This window comes from Vigna umbellata, chromosome 2 (genome assembly GCF_029865625.1).
Source record: "Vigna umbellata cultivar VRB3 chromosome 2, Vumbellata_1.0, whole genome shotgun sequence".
In the NCBI taxonomy this organism is placed as follows: Eukaryota; Viridiplantae; Streptophyta; class Magnoliopsida; order Fabales; family Fabaceae; genus Vigna; species Vigna umbellata.
The window spans coordinates 4,264,223-4,288,993 of record NC_142166.1 but is presented as its reverse complement, the minus strand read 5'-3'; the positions used below and the strand labels follow the sequence as shown (position 1 = coordinate 4,288,993).

At 28.0% G+C, this 24,771-nt stretch overlaps 2 protein-coding genes across 4 annotated transcripts; both read left to right on the top strand.

The window, feature by feature from the left end:
* Positions 1–13,468: 13,468 nt before the first annotated feature.
* LOC124830454 (uncharacterized) lies at positions 13,469–16,665 on the top strand. The gene is made up of 5 exons (XM_047304169.2): positions 13,469–13,580; positions 14,390–14,854; positions 14,934–15,080; positions 15,274–15,692; positions 15,988–16,665. The coding sequence occupies exons 1-5, from the start codon at positions 13,469–13,471 to the stop codon at positions 16,597–16,599; spliced, it is 1,755 nt and encodes a 584-aa protein (XP_047160125.1). The 3' UTR covers positions 16,600–16,665.
* Positions 16,666–17,216: 551 nt separating this feature from the next.
* Positions 17,217–21,161, top strand: LOC124830452 (mediator of RNA polymerase II transcription subunit 18-like). 3 transcript variants are annotated; one of them, XM_088106220.1, is made up of 6 exons: positions 17,217–17,400; positions 17,812–17,862; positions 19,254–19,353; positions 20,169–20,222; positions 20,318–20,674; positions 20,980–21,161. In XM_088106220.1, the coding sequence occupies exons 3-6, from the start codon at positions 19,328–19,330 to the stop codon at positions 21,080–21,082; spliced, it is 540 nt and encodes a 179-aa protein (XP_087962346.1). In that variant the 5' UTR covers positions 17,217–17,400; positions 17,812–17,862; positions 19,254–19,327; the 3' UTR covers positions 21,083–21,161. The 3 variants fall into 3 exon arrangements, with proteins under 3 accessions (XP_087962346.1, XP_047160123.1, XP_047160122.1); XM_047304167.2 differs by having other exon boundaries at positions 17,218–17,400; positions 20,165–20,222; XM_047304166.2 differs by lacking the exon at positions 17,217–17,400 and having other exon boundaries at positions 17,731–17,862; positions 20,165–20,222.
* The last annotated feature ends 3,610 nt before the right edge of the window (positions 21,162–24,771 follow it).

Genomic DNA, 24,771 nt, shown 5'->3' with positions numbered 1-24,771 from the left:
CAATATTTAAGATTTCATTCCACTAAATCATAAGAATTAGTCAAAACAAGTTTTACGATTGTAGTTTTTATTAAAATAACTCGTAACTTCAAATAATTGAAATATTGTACGATATAAATAAATGAGATCAAACTATATAGCAAGAATTTTACAACGTATATCCAATAAACCTAAAAACGTAATGAGTGTGAAAAAGTTGAAGCTTAATGAAAAACAGAGTGAACCCATTTGTCATTCACTTTAGGGACATGCCAAGGTGGATACAACGTCATCTTCACTTCACTTTAGGGACATGCGAAGGTTGAAACTTCCCTCAATTACAGATTCTCCTATGTTCCTCTCTCGTGGAAGCAACCTCTTCAAATTATTTCACATTTTACTTTATGTTCTGCTACATATTTTAGTCTCAACAGTATATTCATTTTTTAAATTTTATTTTATTATTTTCGATATTTTAATTTGATTTAATGTAGTGATTACATATTATTTTCGATATATTAATGAGAATGATATTATATATGAACAGTAAATACTACATATTACTATAATAACACTATTATTATAAATTTAACATAATATATTAACTCCTTTTTTTGTACAAAAGAAACATTAAAGTAAAAATAAAATTATTGATATAGTTAGCTAAAATTTTATTCTTTATAGATATACCTATTACCATGAAAGAGATGAGGATAAGTAAAAATATATATACTCATTGAATATAAGATGGAAATGGAGATTGCTTTAAAGATATAATGAGATAATCAAACAGGTCTCAGCCTCTTGCTTTAAACATATATCTAGTCTCCATTAAATTTAAATTTTGACCACGTAGAATAGTTATTTCCTTTAACAACCTAACTTCCATTACCACATTTCATTAGCGTTTATGTTTTCCATAATATTTTATATACTTCTTTTACTTTTATCTAAACTCTAATTTGAAATATATATATATATATATATATATATATATATATATATATATTAATATTCAAGAAATAAAAGTACAAACATTTTAATATTTTAATATTTAACATTATATTTCTTTTGTAGTGAGTTTTACTATTTTATAAAAGTTAATTAATTAATATGAACATAATAAGAAAGCAAGTACGATACAAATACATATATAGTCAATGAAGATGGAAGTAAATTTTTATACTCATTAAATATAGAAGTGAAAATGAAGATATATAGACGAACTTTTAATTAAAAATGAGAATGAAATAATGAAATTTATTTCCTTAATCCGGTTCTTTTCCTATGTGGAAGGAAACGCCAAAAAAAGAAGAGATAAATAAAGTGATAATTGAGACTCTTTAAATAAAAGATAAGAGATTGAAAGCTAAAGAGAGTTAAAAAATGCAAGTGATTTGATTGATCGTAGAATAAAAAATATGTTAATGGTAAGATTTAGAAAATGATCAAAGTGGCTCTGAGAAAATTAGGTGTGAGGGGACAACAGAGGAAAGTGTCCATTATCACGCTGACTTTTTCTTTGTATATGTGGCCTTATTCATCTCCTACCTCATAATTTCCTTTGTCCCTTTCTTATTATTTACAATTAAAGGTGAGAAGTTGAGTGAACTAATGAGAAAAGCTTAAAAAAGAAAGTTATATTTCAAGATAGGGACGTTGAAAAAGAAATGTTGAGGTTATTAAAAAGATAATGAAGATTGACTTTGTAACTTTTCTAAAAACAAGTTTGGGGTTTAGAGCTACATTTGATGAGTATTCAGGATTTAGCACTAACTTTAAATATTACTGTACAAAAATTTGATGAATATTCAGGATTTAGCACTAACTCAAATATTACTATACAAAGATTTGATGGTAATGAAGATCTTAAAATATGAAAGGAAGATTCAGTAGGTTATTGAGCCAAAGGAGTTAGAGAATCATATTAATTAACTCTTTCAATGAGACACTTGTAGACAAAGGGAGGTTGCAAATTTGATCTTTATCCGCAAGCTTGTGGATATTATTTTGACTTCAAAACATGGAGACTCGAGAACAGGAGGTAAATATAGTGAATGTTTATGGTGGACAAATTTAAAAAGCTGTGTGAACGTTTTTCATTGTAATGCAGAAAAACTTTTTACTTATGAAGAATGTGAAAATAGTTTTTGAGGTTGTTTTTCCTATAACTGATGTAAAGTTGTTGATGTTTTTGTTTTTCTGTGGGTTTTCGTTTAGCAATGAAAATCTTGGTTATAACTCTTGTGTAGATAGGTTATAATAGTCTAATCATTTCTTACAATGACTTTTTACTGTGATACCCAAAATTTCAGTGCTACAAATACGTATATTTACTTTTAATTACTATTAACATACGAAAACAAAACTCTTCATTTATCAAATTTATCTAAATTTCACATTTTAGTGCTACAAATACATATATTTTATTTTTAATCACAATTCACATAAAAATAAAATAAAACTCATCATTTATTAAACTTATTTAAATTTCACATATGACATAAACCACTCTATTTACATGTCTATTTGACACACATATACATTCATTTAATGTGTACGAACAATTCGTCTAATACATCTCTTATCAGAGAATGGATAGAATTGTCTAATATGTATTAATAGACTTGTTTAATTAGTATGTGGATAGACTCACCTAATGCGTATTCTTATACTCATCTAATTAATGCATGAAATTACTTGTTTAATTAGTGCATAGATATACTCTTTTAATATATATTGCTTATAAACTCATCTAATTAGTGTATAAACAGATTTGTTTAATGTATATTGCAAGATTTATTTAATCAATGAATGAACATAATCATCTAATTTATGTATAAAAAAGTTTGTCTAATGTATATTGTTAGACTTGTCTAATCAATATATGAATGACTTGTCTAATGTGTATTGTTAGACTGGTTTGATCAATTCATCTACAACTCGTCTAATCAAAATATTCTTAAACTCCTCTAATCAAGATATAGAATTACTCTTCTAATATATTTTTGTTATACTATTCTAACAAATATATTTACATACTCGTTTAATGTGCATTATTTTATTCGTATAATATTTTTTGCAATACTTGTTTGATAAGTATAGAAAAATAAAACAAATTGATAAAAGAAATAAAATAACTTTCATGTATGTGACATAAAAATGAATATAAATAAAAAATGAAAAATGTCAAATGACTAAAAAAACTAATTTTTAAAACACTTGTTAACAAAATATTTTTTTTAAATAAAAATTTTAGTATATTCTTTTTTTATATTATATAATTAATTTTTATTGAGTAATGTAAATATTGTGAAGTTTGATATTTTCCCACATATCTATGCTATTGAAAGATATTTTAAACTTGTAACGACAGGGCTTTCGGTTCTTGTATAAGTTTATTTATTTTTCTTTATAACTGCAAAAAAATATGTATTTCTATACAGCTAATGTTCGAGACAAAAGCTAAATTCAAGTACGTGTTTGGTTTCCTGAGGAAAATTAAAATTGTATTTCCTTATGGACGGCTAAAAACAAAACATTCTTTAAAATAGAAAGTCATCACATTCATAAAAATAAGAACATGTTTAAGTGGAAAATATTAAACTAAATTCCTGACTACTTTAACCTAATAAAGAAACAAACAAAATATTAAAGATTCCCCTTCAAAAACTTGCACCAAGCATATTCTGTTTCAAAAAGTCCTTGTGAGAAGGTGGCATGAGAGAGCAAGAGCACGCTCACTTCACTCGTAGACTCCAAATAGACTTGAAGTTGGAAGGATTGAGTATTTTTAACTTAAAATAGTGTTTAAACTTATACAGGGAATCTTAAAACATTATATTAATTAAGAATGAAAAAAAAAATTCGTATTCATGGATATTTGCGTTTAAAATTTACATAAAATAGTTGGTATTTGTAAATATTTATTGTTTGCTGATAATATATATTTTAATATTCATTTATAAATGAAATATTATATTTTTTGTATTAAAAAATATTTATTATATAAAAAATAAAAATAAAAGTTTAATTTATATTTTTATTAAGTGAAATTTAATTAAAATTAAAATTAATTTATATTTATTATGTTAAATTTAGTTACTACTAAATTAAATTTTTATATTATATTATATAGGTTTTTTAATTTTATTTCAAAAATTTTTAAAATATATATTTTTAAATATTTATAGATATTTACGCGTACTCACTACAATTAAAATATTTAAGAATATATTTTAAACGATTATTTGACCAAAAACAAAACAATTAACAAATACTTTTTTTTTTTATAAATCAGATAGTAGATAAACACGTATCATGATGTGTTAATCATGGTTAGTTTCTATATATAGTGTAAATTTTACATGGTGTACAATTGTAAAATATATATGCTTTAAATAAACATAAAATGACAAGATGAACAAGCAAATCAAGTTTATTTTTAGGAGCTTAAATCGATTTTCAAGTCATCACTATTTACTTACTTATTTTACAGTTGTTATTTTTAAATTATCAGGAACTATTGGTTGTGGGTTAAATGGAACCGATTATATAACTAAATATTTTGTTACATGAACAAAATGATTTTTAGTTTTTAATTACATCCACAATACTTCATTTAAACTCATAATATATAATAAAATATAAATAAAATTATTTCATTCACATAAATGCATGATCACCGTCAGCACATGGTTTAAATTGTATGCAGTCAATCCAAAGATGTTGAACATGTTGGAATATATGTTCCTCCAATGTTTTTTTTATTGTTTTTTTAACATTCAATTAATTTATCTTATTTTACATTATCTATATATATCACCTCTGGATTCCTCTAAAGACTTTGGATTTTTTTCACTGAAAGAAGTCTTTACTCCATTCAACACGCTCATATAAATTCTCTTTCACATTATTTTTTTAACAATATTCAAATACATTTCAATATTATTAATAAATACATCAGGATAAACGTTGATATTTTCCCTACAAAATAATAAAATATACATTGTTATTATATCAGAAAAATTTTAAATACCCTAAAGTATCTTCAACACAAAAAAGAAAATTACTTTGAGAGAGAATTAAAATCAATGAAACAACTATATATTAATTAACTTAGGAAAACAATTATATATAAGTGGTGCAACACAAAAGGACAACAACATGTAGAGTTGGAGAGATGGTTGTATTGCACGTTATTCAGGAAAAGTGGAAGAACAATGCAGCACGTTTGTAGGGAAAAAAGAGTTTTATCAACAGATGAAGCTCAATATTCATCTCCAAACAAATATGACAAAAACATAAACTTTACCACCCATGAAATTAAAAATAATGGAAAAATAAATTATGCCACCAAATTGTCATGATGTCAAGTCCAACTTCAATTGTTAATTTGTTCATAATTCTAAATAAGCCAAGATAATAACCACATAATAGAAAATTTCACTCAAATTTCAACATTGAATCTAAGAAAGATATTTAACTATCCTATATAATATATATATAATTCTTTGTTACTAATAAATCAAATTGTGTAATTATTTATAAAATATTCATACATAGCAACTAAAATTATAAGGTCCCTGCAATTTTTTTTTAATTTTGGTTGATATATATCCATTTCAAAAATTTGGTATATAAATTGAATAAAATAGTTATTTAAATTTCCTTTGCTAATTTCTGTAATTATTTTATATTTCTCTAAATTTAATTTTATTCTTTTCCAAACGCTAACTTATTCATGAACATAATGAGAGTTTTGATTATATGTATTGAAAACTTTTGAAAATTATTTGGGGATCCAAAGTGTGCTTGTTAACAGTAGAATTAGAAAAAGTTGTTTGAGATAGTATTATAAGTGTTACTTCATTCGACCACTATGTTAAACAAAGAATTAGTGGCGATGATAAGATTTTGTAATCAAACAAATAAAATATATGGAACGATTGAGTGGACCGTCTCCATCTATGAACAAAATCTTTACTTTTTAACCTTCTATATCATGGCTCTCCCATGCTCTCTCCATCAACTAGCTTCCACCACTTTAATTCCAAATTTTCTTTTTTATTTTTGTCAATACATATACCTTTTTTTACATTTATTTGATATTATTTTTTTAAAAAAAAATAAAAAAATTAATTTTCTTATAATAATTTTATCCTTATTTTTATAATGTGTCAAATAAATATAAATATATTGTCACTTTATCATTACTCAATTTTACTTTTAACGTTTTCATTGAAAAAGAATGCTGACAATAATGCATTAAGATTATAACATATTGCTACACAACTAATGAATCAACATCACTTTGCATTTAACATAAACATCTAACTTTACAAAGTGAGAACTCAACTCCATAAAATCGGTTTACAAGGTGAAATTTGCACTCCATTTATATATTATAATTTGACCTTATCTCTAGTTGATGTTAGACTTCCAATAAACTCAATTCAAAAACTTTAAAAAATCTTTATATTACTTATGACCGATACCAACTCTTAAATCAATATGATCGAAATTTAACCCATAAATGTTTAGATTGATATAAGTCTTTGACTAAATTCAACAAAAATAAGATTTAGAAATAAACTATAATCAAACATTATCCAATTAATATGTGGTGACAATACCAAAACTAAATTTGTTTGAATGATTTTTCCATAAAAAAAATATAAAAATAACATAAAATATGGTTTTAGGTAACCTAAAATTAGTTTATAGAAATTAAAAATGAAAATTATGTTTAATGTCTCTTGGATCAAAGATGGACTACATACATTCAACCAAAACTAAGTGATTGGAAATAAATGCACGCTGGCTTTCAATAATTGTCTGGTTGACTCGTCTCATAACTAAGAAAGAAGGCAGCGAGCTTTGCTTTTCTTTTTGACATTCATTCCACCCTAGTTGCCTAGCAATTTCTCAATACACAAATATGCTTCATATTTTCATATTAATTTTGTCTAATATATATATAATTAAAAGATCAATTTCCATGTTGTAGTTGCTGATAAAAAAGTTCCTTGTAGTTGGTTTGACCTCTAACATACCATAGAATGTTATATAGCTTAATATGTTATATATATATATATATAATATTCAATTAGATTAATTTTTGTGAAAATACACAAAATGTTAAACAAAAAACATTTTTTGACTCGAGACTCGACTTTCTATCAAAACTGTCGTCAAAAATTAAAATATCATATATCATGTCAGTTTCTACTAAAACCATCTTTATAAGTCTTTTAAAAAAAAAACTATGAAGTGGTTTTGAGAAACTGATGGGCTTTTTATGCAAGAAGCAAAACTGGTGGTGCAATACAGTGCAACAACTCTGACAAACAATGTTGTGTGAGTGCTTTAGGCAAATAAATGACAACGGATTGCGCTGGCTGGCGCGCAGACTGCACAGGGGACTGCGAACTATACAATATAGCTCTTGAACGAAGACAAACAATATAATATAGGCGTTGTGTGCGTTCAAGAAAGAGAACAGAAAAAAGGAAAGAAAACTTGATGCACATGAGAAAAAGGTGAAAATTTTATGAAGAAAGGTCTTTTAACAATTTCTTGAAGACGGTTCATAAAGAAATTGTTGTCATATGTGTCCAAAGTTATTTTTACCATGATTATATAAATAATCGTTGTTAATTAAAAAGCTTTCAATATTTATATTTTTTTCATAGTTGTTTTTCTTTTTTACAATGGTTCTTTTATGTTTGTCGTGCAATGTTAAAAGCAATTTATTTACTAATGATGGTATGTTGACGAGTATAGTGTGTTGTTCTTTTGATGATAATTTCACATTTAATTGATGGCTACACTCTCCTTTGTCCATTCTTTTTGTTTGATTAAATGTAGATCATGAATCAGTCTTTTAAAAGTATTGAACAAACTAGCATTAATTTTTTTTATTTCTTTATTAACGTATAATCGAATATATTAATTAATAATTGATACTCGCAAATTGAACTAAAATTGATTTTCATTTGGTTCATAGTTAATGGATTATTTTACATAATAATCGATTCTTACCAAAGGTTTGTTTTCAATGTTTCACAATTACTCGATTAGTCATATTGATCAAATTTAGTTTCATGAATTTTTCAAATGAACAACTATCCAAAGAAATTGTATTATGCAATATGAAAAATTGCACTTTAGAATATAAATGATATTGTTTTTAATAATAATTAATTTTACAAGTTGAAAATTTTACAATTATAATTAAAAGTAATTAATTATCTTAGTAACCATTTTGGTTTTCAAATTTCTTTTAAAAGGCAAGCATTCGAATGTTTTAAGAATTACTATATTCAAATAAGGTTTTAGTTGTAACATTTTAAATAAATATAATTACTCAATATCATCTATTGATATTGAAAGTGTTGTAGGTTTTCTATTGCAATTATTTTGAGGAATATTGTTACTGAGTTTTCCTTGATTTTGTATTATTCTTTCTTGTATAGACCAATGTGGTGTTTTTATAGGTATTTGAGTATTTTCAATATATATTTTTTTATGTGTTTCTTCTTGGAAGGCTTTTCTCTCTTCATCAAAGTTTTAAGAACAATTCTTTTAATAACAAGATGTGTGTTTTTTTTTAACAAATTCACTCCCTTAGTATTTTATCCGTAGAAGTTGTATACAATTTCCAATTGATTAACTAAACTGTGGTTAATCATGGTGTATTTGAAAGTCTTAAACAAGTTACGATGGATGAAATTGTCAATGTTTGTGGAGCTTTTAACGATTACTTTTAGCTAAATTGTTGTGAAAAATTTCCCCAATTGTGACAGTAGAGTAATAGTGGCAGAGGCAGTTCTACATGCAATGAACGATGTGCGACGGTTTGAAACGTGACGGTAGTGGCGTTAACGAAGTTTCCAAACTTGGAAACAACAAAAAGTTATAGAAGCAGAGGGAGAAGAATAAGGAAAAATCCAAATTTCTATAAGGGAATGTAGTGAAATCGGTGACTTTCCAAATAGTTATAAATATATTATTATTATTGCTATTATAATTATAATTATAAAATTAAATTAAATTAAATGAGTTTTTTAGTTATCTTCATAGTCATCTCTTTCAATTAATATAATTATAAAATTATACAATTGTTTTGACTAACAATATTTTTTAATTAATATAAATATTTTTGGAGTCTTTTTTCATCTATGTTGGTCTTCATTTATATCACACTCATCTCTTTTATCAATTATATATATTTTTTTCCCTACTTTTTCGTTTATATTTTATTTTATTGAAGATAGAAGTCTTATACAATATTTTTCTGAATGACGTTAATGCAGTTTTATTTTTAAATTTATTCAATTTAATATTAACTTAATTAACACGAATTTGTTTTAATTAAAAGTTAATTTAAAAATTAGCGGTGAATTATAATCGGCTTAATCAATATTATTTAGATAGTTTTCAAAAGTTAACGCTATAGCATCTTGAATTTCATAGTCTCAGTACATTCGACTCAAATGTAACGCTATTGAATTTAGTATATATGTTACTTGTTAACATCGATTTGACACTAAATATATATATATATATATATATATATATATATATATATATATATATATATATATATATATATATATATATATATATATTATTATTTGTCCTACGTTTACACAATAGTATTTTTTAATATGTAATTGCGCTTAGAACGGCTTGTCTTGTCTCTTTTCGACAGCAATGAACAAAGGATAAAAAAGGAATGAACTCAGTTTCGTGAAAATTTCCAGTTTCTTACTATAAAAACTGTTTCTCAGTTCTGCTTATTCCACTGCCCTTCTTCTTGTGATAAGTGTAAGCTTGCTTCTCTGTCCCATTTTCTTTCTTCTTTCATCTTCTCCCTTTTAATTTGCATGCTTGATTCAATTGTATTGTACTATATATAGAAATTTATTTGCTTCATTAGGGTTCTTCTATTAATCATCTCTACTATTTTGCTTGTTGTAATCAATTATATGTATGCTTACTCTGACGGAAAAAGTTTAAAGATCTCTCTCCTGCAAACGCATGCTCATAACATTACCTAGGTAACTTATACAGATTTCATACAACAACATAGGGTAAACAAATCTTATTTATGTTTTATTTTTTGTCAATACATTCTTCTCTTAGTTTCTCTACAAACACTTTCATTCTGTTTCTTGTTTTGTAGTATTCAACACAGTTTCCTTATGTTCCTCTCTATCTGTATTCTGAAAGATTTTGTTGCTGACAATATCATTTGTTCATCTTTGTGGCTGGCATGTGAAGCAGAAAAAGGTTGTGTGAGAATCTTGGAAAAATCAGGTATCAAACAACTACAAATGAAAATTTTAGATGCGCATATGATTAATAACACATGATAAAAAAACACAAAAACAAGAACATATATTTCTTTTCCATGAAATTAAGAATGCTATCTGTCACGTAGCTGCTTTGATGAGATGGGGAACAAACGCGTTTTCTAATCCACTTTTGAAAAAAAGTGTCTATTCATAGTTACTTTTATATATATGGCATTTTAACGACCAAAATTAGTATGTGGAATCTTGTGTCGTCCACGTAGTTACCTCATTGTTTGTTTTGTCATGGAGTGTTGCATGGGTAAGACCTAAAGTGCATGATAAGAAATACGTATAAAAATAGGGAGAAATTATAATTAGGTAATCTAAGATCACTTGTTACAATTTATTTTCAGTTTTTAAATCTAACTTTTACTTGTTTTCATGTTTTATTTATTTTTAAAATATAATATTTAAAAAAAATACTTTTTATAAATGAGTTTTAGTGATGTTTCTCGTAAAATTGTTTATGAAGAAGGTGACTAACCTTTTTAAATTTATTTACTTTTTACTATAGTTAAGATATCGTATTCTTTAATGTGAATAATTGACAACTATTAATGTGTAAATAAAAGAATGAAATATTTAGAATGTCTCAACCTATAATACCAATCTATAAATAATCTTTCATCATAAAATAGATTATACTCATCTGTCGTATTTTCAGAAAAATAAACTCTTTCTGTTGTAAATTTAGTTATACATATGGATGGGTGTCATATAATGCTAGTAAATTGAGAAAGCAATATAAATGAGGTAATTAATTCATTCTGAATACTGTAAGTTTACAGATAAAAATAGTAATTTTTTCTTAATTTTGTTCATTTGAATGAATTTGAGAGAAATTAATTGAATGAATTTAAAAGGATTTGAAAATAAATTTTTATTGTTTATTTGATTAAATTTTGAAAATAAGTGAGTATGAATTTAAAAATAAAATTTGAAAAAATTAATTTAAAATTTAATTGATATGACAAATTAAAAAAAATTACTTTCAAATTTATTATAGTTATTTTCAAAATCTACTCAAATAAACAAAAATAAATTTATCTTTAAATTCTTTGATATTCATTCAATCATTTTCTCCTAAATTCATTTAAATAATCAAGTGATTAGTCTCATAAAAAAACAGAAGTTTATCTGTCAATAAGAAATAAGAGAAAGAAAGAAAAGGCAAAACAGAACAAAAAAAGTAGTGTGAAGAACAGGAAACTAAGGGAAAAGTCAACAACACTGGACGGCGCCTTGAAAAATTGTCTGCGTCATCAATTGCACAACAATATCAGTGTTTTCATGATATCTCAAACTTTCATAATTGAAGTTGATTCTGTGATGATTTAATTTAGATTTTTTAATACTTTATCATTTGTTAGTGTTTGTATTACAGTGTGGTGAAATCTTTTACTTTACTTTTTAAGAAAAATAATCTGAAATATTAGAATTGAGAAAACTTAAAAATAAAAAATTACTTGTAGCAGCTACATTTAGAAATAAAATAATTATTTATTATATTAACTAGATATTATATTATAAATTAAAAATTATTAATATTTTAAATAGTCGTTATAATTAATAAAAAAATATATTTAATTTGTAAATTGGAGTTTAATCTCTAAATATTAATTATCAAAGGTTTAATTACATATTACTATATATTGATTTTAAGTTAGTCACTAATTTAAAAAAACGACTATCGAATTTTTTTTCCCGAAAAGAAAAAACTTATCCAAACTAATTAGGTCAGTTTTAAGGTTTACAGCCTTTAGTTTATCGTTTTGTAATTCTGTGTTTTGGTTTAAATTCGTCAGAAACTAGGATCTTTCCAAAATTAATTAGTTTCTTTATCAACTTTCTTCAATCTAAACTCTAAAATTTTACCTATTTTTATTTTTCTTATTTTAAAATCTTTACAAGTTGAATCAATTAAAAATAAAAAAAGGATTCATATATATAAAAAGAAGTAAATTAATATTTAATATACATTTAGAAAGTGAGTAAAAATGATAAGTTTATAAGTTATATGATGTGATATGAAAAAATAAAAATAGAAAAAACAAATATATAATAAATATAGATAAAATGAAGATTTGCATACATCATTTCGCTTAAAAATAATAAAATCCACATTGTTTGGATCCTAATCTCACATTCTTTGCATCCTAATCTCACATTTTTCAACCTCTTTTAATTTTCATTATTTTTTTTTATATATTTTAACTTAACAATTAACTTACTTAATATTTAAATTTAATTATAAACTCTCAGGTATTATGATGAAAAAAAAAAGGTTTTCCAATAGAAAGAAAAAAGTAATAGTTGAGGAATCTGACTTTTAAGCAAGTGTGCTTTATTGATCAAGAAAGTAGGAAGAAAAAAATAAAAAATAAACCAAAATAAAGAACAAAACTTATAAATAAATATATAGTTTATTTTTAAATTTAATTTCATATGTGTATTATAGTTTATAGTTTTATTTAAAATATAGTTATTTAAATTATACTACATTTTATTTAAATTTAGAAATATTTATATAATGATGTACACCTTGGTCCCTTTTAGTAAATTTGCCGCCTTCGAAGTTATTAATTAACATTACTTTCTTTTTAAAATAGTTTCAATTTTCCTTGCCGTTTATTTTATGTTCTTTTGAAGAAATTAAACTATTTATTCCTAAAGTATAAATTACTGACTCATCCATTTAAAAAAAAAAAATCCCTTATTACATTTTAACTGATACACATAGGCAGCAGGTGAGTTATTTTCCATGTTAATTTATTGTTTACCGTTGCTTAATTAGGTTAGGGTTTCTTTTTTGTAATCTTTGTTTCTTTCAAAGGTGTGGTTATTTGATTCTCCCAAGTTTATATTTTTCCTTCCATTACACTTTTTAACTTTCACTTGCTTAAATTATCATATTTAAGTAATTTATAGTTAAATGAGCGTGATTGATAAACCAAATAGAAGCATATAAAGTATATATTGGAGCTTGAACATAAGATATTTAATTAAGAAACCATAATTCAACACTGCACTTAAAATTACTTAATTAACGAAAAGGATAAATAAATCTATGGCACAAGATCTTCTAGCTAGTATAAAGGTCTTCAACTAATTTTTTATTTTACAGTGAAATGGCTATGACAGTTGGAATTACAACAAATCCAGAAGAACTACAGATAGTGATTCATAGAGTTGCTTCAGTTCAATGCAGAAGTCCATCATCTGATCTATTACAGAATACAAGTACTTTCTAATCTCCCTCTCTTAAGATAATGGTCAACAACATATTGGTGTTTGTTTAATTGTTTTAGATAGTGACTTTGCTAAACATTTCTCGTACTCTCTGTTTTCCTTAATTCCACCCATATTTGCGTGCCATTAAAATAAATTCATTCATATTAAAAAGACTGTTATAATTAATCCAAATAGTAGAAAAGAATTCAATATTTTTAAAGTAGCTCAATTTAATAATACATGACTATCATATGAGTGCAAACTACACTAAATAAATAAATTCATCATACGATTAGAAAACATAAGGTAAATAATAGAAGAGGAAAAATTGGCAAATTTTCAAAACTAAGGTAGTTTATCCCTAATTTATAGAAATGGAGTAATTGATTTTTTTTTTTTTTACAGTAGAGTAAGTTGTTATAAGTCTTGATCACTTCTTAATTGAGAAGTCATCAACCCTAACCATTTTAGTTTAAATTAAAAATCTCACGAGTTCTAACAATTTTTGTTCGACGAATTTATAAAGAAATAGTTCATAGCAACTTGTCTCATAGCAACATTGAGAAGTCGTCACAGGATTCATGACGATTTATTTTAAATATGTAAAAAAAATCAATTATTCCATTACGTGTAAATTACTTCAATTTTGAAAATTTGCCCAAAAGCTTTCTTTAAGCTTTTTCTGTAAGTAGAACTTATAATAGACAATGCGTGCAAAGGTCATGAATTTATTGTCTACTTCATCAATATTTTTTCAAAAAGTTGATAAGTATGAATTAAAAATAAAAAGGTCATGCATCTAACATAGTTTCCTGTAGGGGATTATGTGAACAAATGTGCTCCCATTTACAACCTTGCAATTAAAGGTGACTGGAAAGAAGCAAGAGCTATGTTAATGGAAGATAGCAGGTTGGCAACTGCTGCCATCTCACAAGGATGGGCCACACTGCTTCACGTAGCAGCAGAAGCAAATCACTTGCATTTCGTAGAGGAGCTGGTGAAACAACTACACCCAGATGACTTGGAACTGCAAGACTTCAAAGGCAACACAGCTTTCTGCTTTGCTGCAGCAGTTGGCAATGTCAAAATTGCAGAAGCAATGGCCCGAAGAAATAGCAGTTTGCCAACTATAAGAGGTGGAGAAGGACTCACCCCACTTCACATGGCTGCTTTACAGGGAAAATGTGAAATGGCATGGTATCTCTACCCTTTTACAGTTCATAACTTCCATGCTCAAGATTGGGATTTGCTGTTCTTTCTTTGTATCAACACTTCCATTTATGGTACGCATGTGCATATATATTTCTCCCTCCCCTCCTCTTCCTTTCTTTAATTTCTTCAAAACCCTTGGAAATTTTGCAGATTTAGCTTTAAAGATGTTACAAGATAATCCGCTATTAGCACTCGCTCGGAATGAGAACAAGGAAACAGGGTTGCATGTTTTGGCACGAAAATCTTCTGCTTTTAGTTGTGAAGGTAGAAGGTATCCAAATCAGTTCATTAACTCACGTAAGTCTTTGTAATCACTGTTGTTCAAAACCTCATAAACATATCCATATACCTGTTATCCGTTTGTACTTTTAACAAGGATCTTTGCAGGAAAAAATGGTTAATTTTTTAGTATATTTCTTCATATTCTAGATATAGTTATTACTGGTTTATCATAATATAGTTAACCGACATGTGAAATTATTTGTGATAGGTAAGAATCCAAGTTTGGCTCACCAACTTGTAAGGTGTCTTTGGGATACTCTTGTTTCTCTTGATTGCACAGAGATACAATTGATACGAGTCATAAACGAGCCGTCTCAAGTGATATTCATTGCTGCTGAAGTGGGAAATTGTGAGATTATAGTTGAGTTGGCTAAATCTTACCCAGATCTCCCATGGGATGTTAATGACAAAAATCAAAGCATCTTTCACATTGCAGTTTTGTATCGCCATGCAGCCATATTTAATCTCATACATGAAATAAGATCGATCAGGAATTTTGTGGTAACATATGAGGATGCAGATCAAAACAATTTACTGCATTGTGCTGCAAAATTAGCACCACCAAACCAACTTAACTTGGTGTCTGGAGCAGCTTTTCAGATGATGCGCGAGTTACGGTGGTTCGAGGTATTCCAAAGCTCATGCATGTTGCTCAATCTTCTGTTTATTTCCTCTTCATCTATACATTTTCATCATTAAGTAAACATAAACCGTTTGTGAGCATAAAATTTAGTTCACAAATTGTCAAATTCATACCAAACAAACATCAAAAGTATACAAACAAATTTCGAACACTGAAATTTCATGTATAATAATTCATGGTCCAATCTGTTCTTGCCTCTCGACGTGTCTATCATACTGATTCATATAGGCTCTGACAAGATTTCATATAGTAGAACATCACATAGGTTTGATATTACAGGAGGTGAAGAAGGTCATGCCACTTTGTTTCATAGAGAAGAGAAATTCCAATGGTAAAACTCCTCGAGAACTTTTCACAGAGGAGCATGCAGAGTTACTGACAAAAGCAGAATCTTGGATGAAGAGCGTGGCAAACTCTTGCATGATAGTTTCAACACTTATTGCTACAGTAGTGTTCACGGCAGCATTCAGCATTCCACGTGGTGATGATAAAAGTGGAAACCCCAACTGCAATGCTATCGTCTTCATAATATTTGCAATCTCAGATGCAACTTCACTGATCTCATCCTCAATCTCAATTCTTATTTTCTTGTCCATACTTACCATAGCTCGGTATGCAGAGGATGACTTCCTCATGTCACTGCCAATGAAGCTGATATGTGGATTGGTTACACTGTTTATCTCCATAGCAAGCATGATGGTGACATTTAGCAGTGCTTTCTTCATAACATATGCTCATGGCCTAAAATGGGTGCCGATCTTCATTTCTGTACTTGCACTTGCACCAATCACATTATTCACATTTCTTCATTTTCCCTTATGGTCAGACATTGTTTACTCAGCCTATTTCTCTAGGTCTATATTTCGCCCAAATAAGCACGTTCTGTACTAGGAAATCTTAGGCCCTTAATCATGATTTTTGTATGTATTTTAAGTACTTATTATCCCTTGCAATGTTATCCTCGCAAATTTCACTTTCGAGTGCGTGTTTCTATTAATTGTTAACTAAAAAACTATCATATTTTTTTATTTCACAATCCTTTTCCCTCATAAGAAAATGTTATTTATTACATATATAATTTTGAAAATTCTTCAGTTATAGTTTGAATTTCTTTAAGAAAGGCGACAATAACATTGAATTATGATTTTAGTTTTTAAAATTTTGACTAAATTTGGCTTATATCCTTAAAATTAAAAATAAAACTCAAATTTGGAATAACAATAATACTATTTTAATAGTTTAAATTGATTATTTAAGAAAAAACAATTTAAAAAATAATATTTAAATTTTAAAAATGGTTAATCAGAAGCTAAATACATTTTAAAAATTTTCAAAACTAATAATTTTTTTTTAAATTTCGAGAAACAAAATTGAATTTATACCATAGGAAAAACAAAACTATATAGAAAGTGCTGAATTTAGGAAAAGGGTAATTCTAGAAGTCAATATTCTACTCTTGTAGCATGACGACGTCGTATCATACTGTTGAAGATATTCGTAATTCAGCTGTGCTGGTAGAGTGAAATATTTCACCATTTCTTTCCTTCTCTTTCTTCCAATTTTCCCCTTTTCCTGTACAAACAGAGATTGTTGTTTCTGAAGATTGAAGAACCTCGATCATTCGTTTTGACAATTGACCATTCCAACAGGACCTAGATTTTCTTCGTTTTCATCTCAGTAGAAACTAAACAGGTCAATTAACCTCTTATTTCCCATTTGTTTCTTTCTGTGTATCGCAGAATATGAATGCTTCTTGTTTCAAAGTTTTTATGATTTGAGTTTTAGGTTTTCGCTGCTTCCCTTTCATTCTTCAATCTTCGTTATTACAGTTTACCAGTAAAATTAAAATTAAACTTGCAAAATGGATACTTGTGAGTGTACAAAACACTTCTATGTGATTTTTTGGTTCACGGTATGCGAAATGATGGTGCTTCTGATATAAGTGCTTCTGCCATAGTATTTGGGAAAAGCTAATATTTATGATGGTGAAAGAAGGAGCAAGAACCTTCATCTCTGTTTTGTTTGTATAAATGTTGGATGCATTTATCGGATGTGTTAGATTGCGTATATAATAATACGTACATCTCTTGTGTAATAATGCAGGTGATCTTAGCGAATATGGAATGTGTGGTTCAGGGAATCATAGAGACACAGGTGAGTTTATGTTTTATTTGAATTATTCATTGGAACTGGCTTTTTCTTTGAAGAATGGGGAGGTATTGTGGAATTAAATTTATCTGGGTTAGCCATGGTCTCTTGATGTGGGTTATCATATTTCATTTACAATGCTAATCTTCATTGTCGGCGTGTTACTTGCATTTAGTGTTTAAATTCTCCTATAGAAGTAAGGAAAAGGGTTGAGTGGCCACCTTAATGGTGCCATCCTCAAGTAAAAAATAAAAAGTTAAGAAACAAATTTAGCTTGTTTCTGGGAATGTGAAATTTGTGAAATTCATTGTGTAAAATTCTGCAAATTCATTGTGTACACTTCTGGATGACTTAAAATATGAGTTAAAGGTTTAACTGCAAAGTTCCACTTGTATCTTTACTGTTACCCACTTTTTTTTTTTTTTTAATATTCAGTGAAGCTTAGTTTTGCACATATGTAGTTATGCATTTCTATCATGTTTTGTTTTGATAAAGGGTTAATCAATTAAAAAATGAAACTTCTTTTAAGTTGACATATGAGAATTTAAAGTATATAACCAATTGTTCGATTATCTGAATATGTCAAAGTAATATGCAAATAGAATCAAATTTCAATTACTCATAAAAAGATTATATTTACATTTGCTTGCCATTGGCCAAAGTGTTTGATTATTTCATATCAGTATTCAAATGCAACTCTAATAATTGAATGTAATAAGCTTATTATTCAAGAATAAAGGCTTAACGTACATAAATAGACCACTGTTCTCACAAAGTTTTCAAAGATTAGAATTCCAAACTGATCTTTTTCACTTCTACTAAAATATTCAAAACAATTCTGATATCTGTTTAAAATTATATGTTGACACCTGGTATTCTCATTGTCTTTCTCTTTGTTACACAAATCTATTTTTTCCTGTGAATGATTCATTTTTTTGTTTGTTACTCGTTTGGGCTTTCTCTGAAATAACTTGATCCACTTGGTGTGAATCTTGAGTATGTATGATGGTATATTATCCTACTTTTTTTTAATTATTTATTAGAATCTACGCATGAAAGACAAATTGTCCCATGGAAAGCATTCTAATTGTATGTGTTTTTGTTCATCTTAATTGGTAGAAATAATCACTCGTTTTTGTCAGTTTCCTCAGACAACTTGGGAAAAACAAGTGACTGTTTGTCAAACATGAACACACTTTTGCACTTATGGAAGGCAGTAGAATCACATTATTTCTTGAACAGAAATAATGGGACATTTTTTTTCTCTATATCCGTAATTGTTCTCTTAGATAATCAAGATATGTTCTGTTAGTAATAGATTTTTTCAGAAGGAAACATTCATGTGGAAAGGCTGTGTATGACAACCTTGACTTCTAATATTTTATTATCCTTCACAGCATGTTGAGGCTTTAGAGATTCTTCTTCAAGGACTATGTGGTGTTCAGAGAGAACGATTGAGGATACATGAAATATGTCTCAAGAGTGGTCCACATCTGGGTTAGTGTTTTTTTTCAATAATATGATATTTTTTGGCCAACAATTTTTTTTTTTTTTATGATTGTTATGAAAGTGTTTTTATTCCTAAGAGGGGAAGAATATCCTGGGAAAACTAGCACAGAATAACTTGCATTAGAAGACAGGGAAATGTATGTCCTTACAAGAAAGGCTTCAGTTGCTATTTGTCTAAGAAGCAAGCCCCTGAGAAGCTAAAAGTGCATATGAGATGAACGGTATTGAGAAGAAGGAGAATAAGGAAAGCCCCTGAGAAGAGTGCATATGAGATGAACCCTACTGATAATAGAGAGACAATTGTATTCGTAACAGCAACATAATAGCATCATCCTTCACCCAACTCCACCAAAACGGAAAAAAGGCACTTCTTATCCAGAACCTCACCCAATTTACTCCCTCCTAAGCCTTCTCCAAATGATTTTGAAAATTTATTTCAAATTATGAAGAAATACCCTGAATTGTTTGAAAGCCTGCAATGAGTAATCCGGCATACCAGATATGATTAGCTGTTGGCCATTGTAAAATTGAAGGAATTTGTAATTTTGTTTAGTGTTGTCTGTACAACCACGTAAAGTGTAATCTCTATTAAATGTTTGTTTCAGTATACGCACTGACAATTTCATTTAAAAAGCTTTTGTTTTACTCTGTATTTTATCTTCATGAATAGAGATGAAATATTTTCAAATTCTTTTATGATTCCCTCATCATTTTTGTGTACTTTTGAATTATTTTGTGCATGTATCCTCAACATTTTATGTTTTCCTATTAATCATGATTTAATGAGCTTTGTTTCTAGGCAGTGTACCCTCAGAGCTTCGGCTCCTATGTGACCTAGAGCAAGCTGAACCTTCGTGGTAAACCATTCATCTTTACTTTCAAAACTTTGTTGGATTTTTTTTTTCATAATCAAATACCCATTAAATATGTGATTGATTGATGCCTTGTTCAGGACGGTTAGACATATAGGTGGTGCAATGAGGGGTGCAGGTGCAGAGCAAATTTCTGTTCTGGTTAGGTCAATGGTGGAAAGTAAAACAAGCAAAAATGTTCTTCGTTTGTTTTATACACTGGGGTACAAATTAGATCATGAGCTGCTGAGGGTGGGATTTTCCTTCAATTTCTACAGGGGCGCACAAATCACTGTAACAGTTTCGTCAATCAATAAAATGCTGAAGTTACATGCAACTGACGAGGCGGTGCCAGTAACACCTGGTATACAAATGGTCGAAGTAACAGCACCTGCAGCTGCTGAAACCTACACTGAAGTTGCTGCTGCTGTGTCATCCTTTTGTGAATACCTTGCACCGTAAGAATCTCTATTCTAAATTGCACATTTTTCTATACCAATTGCAAATCTTTTACACTCCAAGAGGCTGGAGCTGCTAGTAACTAGCATATTTACTGCTTTGTTAATTTAAATAACTTTTCATGCTGGGTTGATATCTCTCGGTCATGATTTTCTAAGGTCTTAACATCATATTAGAATTAGTTAACGATTATCAATTCAAGTGGTTTTGCAACCTTGAGTGTCTGCAGAAAAATACCATACATTTCTTATCTTCCTTCACATAGATCATTGATATTTGTAACTTTTTGGTGTGAATTTCGCAGGCTTCTCCATCTGTCCAAACCAGGCATTTCAACCGGTGTTGTACCTACTGCTGCTGCAGCTGCTGCATCTCTAATGTCGGATGGTGGGGGCACAACATTGTAATAATACTGTACAACGTTTATAAACACACTTTATGTACATCACTTTACTTAATTTTTTCAAAGAGACCGTAAAATTTTCACTTCACAAGAACATAAAACAACTGCTAAAATCAATTAGTTTACTGTTCGTGAAATATGGCCATGTTTCTCTATTTATTTTCGAAATTTCTTTCCTGAACTTTGGTATCTTTAATTCAAAATGAATAAAAGGCTACAAAAACAAATAAAAAATAACAAGGATTGATATAGGAACCAAGACCGGAGAAAGAAAAGTTTATAGGTCTAATTTAGGTCTAATTATAAGAAAAAATGTAACTATTTGATCTATTTAGGTCTAAACGGTATCAAACCATTGGCAGGTTCTTTCTGCATCTATCGGTTGTGGAAACATTTTTCCAAAATAGGAGCGGTGAATTAATTTAGCGCATATAGATTTTTTTTTTTACACAAGTGAGTGGATGCAGTTTTGGAATTTTTTAAGTCTGAAAATTTTCCAAAATGGATGCAGTTTATTTATTTGAATAGAAAACATATATTTAAAAAATATTAAATTTATTTTATCAATTTTTTAATTATTTATTTTATTATAATAGTAAAATACATTTTTAAATATTTAAATATTATATATTAATTGTCAATTTAAAAATATATTATAAAATTAATTTAAAATTTTATTGATTAAACTAATTTTTTTTCTTCCAAGATAATTATTATATTAAAATAACTTATTTTATAAAATATTAAATTTAAATTATTTTAGTATTATTTTTTTTTCTGTTACTATATTATAATAGAAAAATATAACTATTTTATTATATTTATCCATAAATAATCAATTATCTGTTTGAATATAATCCATCATGTTTAATTTTTCAATTATTAGTGAATGATTCTTCCACACTATGTAATGTAAACCCTGAGTGGGTTTAACTTATTGCGAAGGGATTATTGCATGCAAATTCTCTTCAATAATTATTGGAAGGAATATTGTAGACAAATTTTAATTCTGAGAAAGTTATTAAAATTAAAATACTACAAAATCATATTTTCAAAAAATATTAAGAATTAGTTTGCCCTCTTCAAACCGTATAAAATAAAGAAAGCCCAGAAAATTGTCATCTGTAGCGTCATTCACAGCATAGAAAATTTTAGGAAAGAAAATTTTCTATGCTGTCATCAATGTATCACACATGAAATAAGGAAACAAAAAATATCACTTAAAAATAAGCAATTTGAGATATTACCTAATCAGTATAAAACTGTAGGATAAAAGAAAGAAAAATATATTCATCATACAGCAACTTTATTTGACCTGAAAGTATTTGATTCTAAACTGTTTTTGAAATTTTGGTATAGAAGTTCAACCACTCTCATTCATTGGTGAATGTTTTATGTAATCTAATTCATATAAAAATTGCACGTGCTCTTGCTTTTTCAGTGAAAGCACCATTGTCGGCTTTTAACAAGCTTGACGAAATTTCGAAGAACTTTAATTCTGAAACCAAGCTTCGAAGAAGGTTTATAGTTTATTAGAACGATGCTTCGAGAAGCATTGAAAGTTGAGAACGAAGTTTCGAAGAATATTAGTTGTGAAAAAGTTTCGAAGAAGGTGGTCACAAAATTTAGTTAACGATTAGATGTTGGAAATCTTTCATCTGAGTTCATCCTGCTTATATCAAACAAATAAAATATTTATCCATCATAATTAGAATAGTTTTTTTCAGATTTAAAATAAAATTTCATAAACTATAATTTTATATAACCGAAATTTATAAATATAATTTATGATTTTGTGATATTAAACTATTCTAATTTTGTATTGCTAACAAAGATAATTTAAGGATCTCATCTCTTTGATAAGAGTGTTGTTATGATATATTTAAAAACTCCACGTGAATTAGAAGTTATAAGTCACAAGTAGTCACTAGTGTCGAAAAAACTTTAGACGTATGTTATTTTGAGTTTTTAACGTCTGATCTCTGTCCGACGTCTATATGGGTGACGTTAATCAGACGTCGAACTCTTTAGGTCAGACAACTCTATAGTCGTCCGATCCATACAGGTCAAACATTTCTGAGGTTGCTCCTGACTCATGGTGATTCGAGTTTACAACTTTATATTTTAATTGAAGAGAATGTATTGTACATTTTTTTATTAGATGGTTTTAAAAGCGTAGTGGAGGGAACTTAAGGAGTGCAAAACGCAAGAAATCGCCGTCGAAGAACGCCGCCCAAGGACACGAGAATAACTTCACCAAAACCCAACGAAAACGCATTGAGTGTGTGTAACGTCTGTCTCGCACTCGCGGTGTTTTAATGCCGACATTTAGACGTCGGTTCCCCAATAACAGACCTCTAAAGTGCTTTAGAAGTCGGAGTGACGGGATCAGATGTTTAAATAGAGTCAAAAAGTGACTTTAAATTCTTGGGCTGCGCATTTAGACGTTGGTTCCCCCAATAATAATAACAGATGTCTAAAGTGCTTTAGAAGTCGGAGTGGCGGGATCAGACATCTAAATGGAGTCAAAAAATGACTTTTTAAATTTCTGGGTTGTGTATTTAGACGTTGGTTCCCCCAATAACAGACGTCTAAAGTGTTTTAGAAGTCGGAGTGACGGGATCAGACGTCTAAATGGAGTCAAAAAGTGACTTTTTAAATTTCTGGGTTGTGTATTTAGACGTCGGTTCCCCCAATAACAGACGTCTAAAGTGTTTTAGAAGTCGGAGTGGCCGGATCAGACGTCTAAATGGAGTCAAAAAGTGACTTTTTAAATTTTTGGGTTATGTATTTAGACGTCGATTTCCCCAATAACAGACGTCTAAAGTGTTTTAGAAGTCGGAGTGACGGGATCAGACGTCTAAATGGAGTCAAAAAGTGACTTTTTAAATTTCTGGGTTGTGTATTTAGACGTCGGTTCCCCCAATAACAGACGTCTAAAGTGTTTTAAAAGTCAGTTCCCCCATAACAGACGTCTAAATAGAATAAAAAATTATTTCTTTTTAACTTTTTCGTTTAGTTTTGACGTCTATTCGGGGGAGCCGACATATATGAGTATTTAGACGTCGGGCCCCTCCATAGTTGACGTCTAAATAATTGTTTTATTTACGAAAAAAACCATCGGTCATTTTTTACGTTAGATATTCGAGGGTCAGACGTCTAAAGGGTGACGTTAAAAGTTTTTTTTGTACTAGTAAGTATATATACATTCTTCTTCCTTAACTTCTTGATATGTCTCACAAAGACAAATTTATGATAAAGTTAGTCTTATAATATCATCCTAATGAACTTGAATGTTGAAACAATAACTTTTATATCACAATAATAAGATTATATAATAAGTACTTTAAAGTATGTTTTTAAGTTGAATTGTGATTATTAATTTATTTAAGTTAAGAAAACTTTAAAGTAATAAAAAACATCAATTTTTAATTATAAAATAATTAAAATAACTGTAGAAAGTAATTAAATTAATTTAATAAAATATATGGTAAAGACTTCAACAGAAATTAAGTTTTATGTTTTAATTCAATGCAAAAACACCAAATAATACACTTCTAATTCTTATTTTATCATTGAGATTTTTCTAACAAGTCCTAATGTTGTAGGGATAAATCTAAATTGTAATAATAAAAAGGGTTAAATATGTTTTTAGTCCCTAAACTATTGGCTGTTTCTGGTTTTCGTCCCTCT

Excerpts from the sequence above, each read along its gene's own strand:
- LOC124830454 (XM_047304169.2), top strand. The coding sequence starts at position 13,469 with ATGGCTATGACAGTTGGAATTACAACAAATCCAGAAGAACTACAGATA. Across the intron at positions 13,581-14,389 it reads TGATCTATTACAGAATACAA|GGGATTATGTGAACAAATGT; the intron begins GTACTTTCTAAT and ends AGTTTCCTGTAG. Across the intron at positions 15,081-15,273 it reads AAATCAGTTCATTAACTCAC|GTAAGAATCCAAGTTTGGCT; the intron begins GTAAGTCTTTGT and ends TATTTGTGATAG.
- LOC124830452 (XM_047304166.2), top strand. The coding sequence starts at position 17,746 with ATGCATTTATCGGATGTGTTAGATTGCGTATATAATAATACGTACATC. Across the intron at positions 17,863-19,253 it reads AGGGAATCATAGAGACACAG|CATGTTGAGGCTTTAGAGAT; the intron begins GTGAGTTTATGT and ends TATCCTTCACAG. Across the intron at positions 20,223-20,317 it reads GAGCAAGCTGAACCTTCGTG|GACGGTTAGACATATAGGTG; the intron begins GTAAACCATTCA and ends TGCCTTGTTCAG.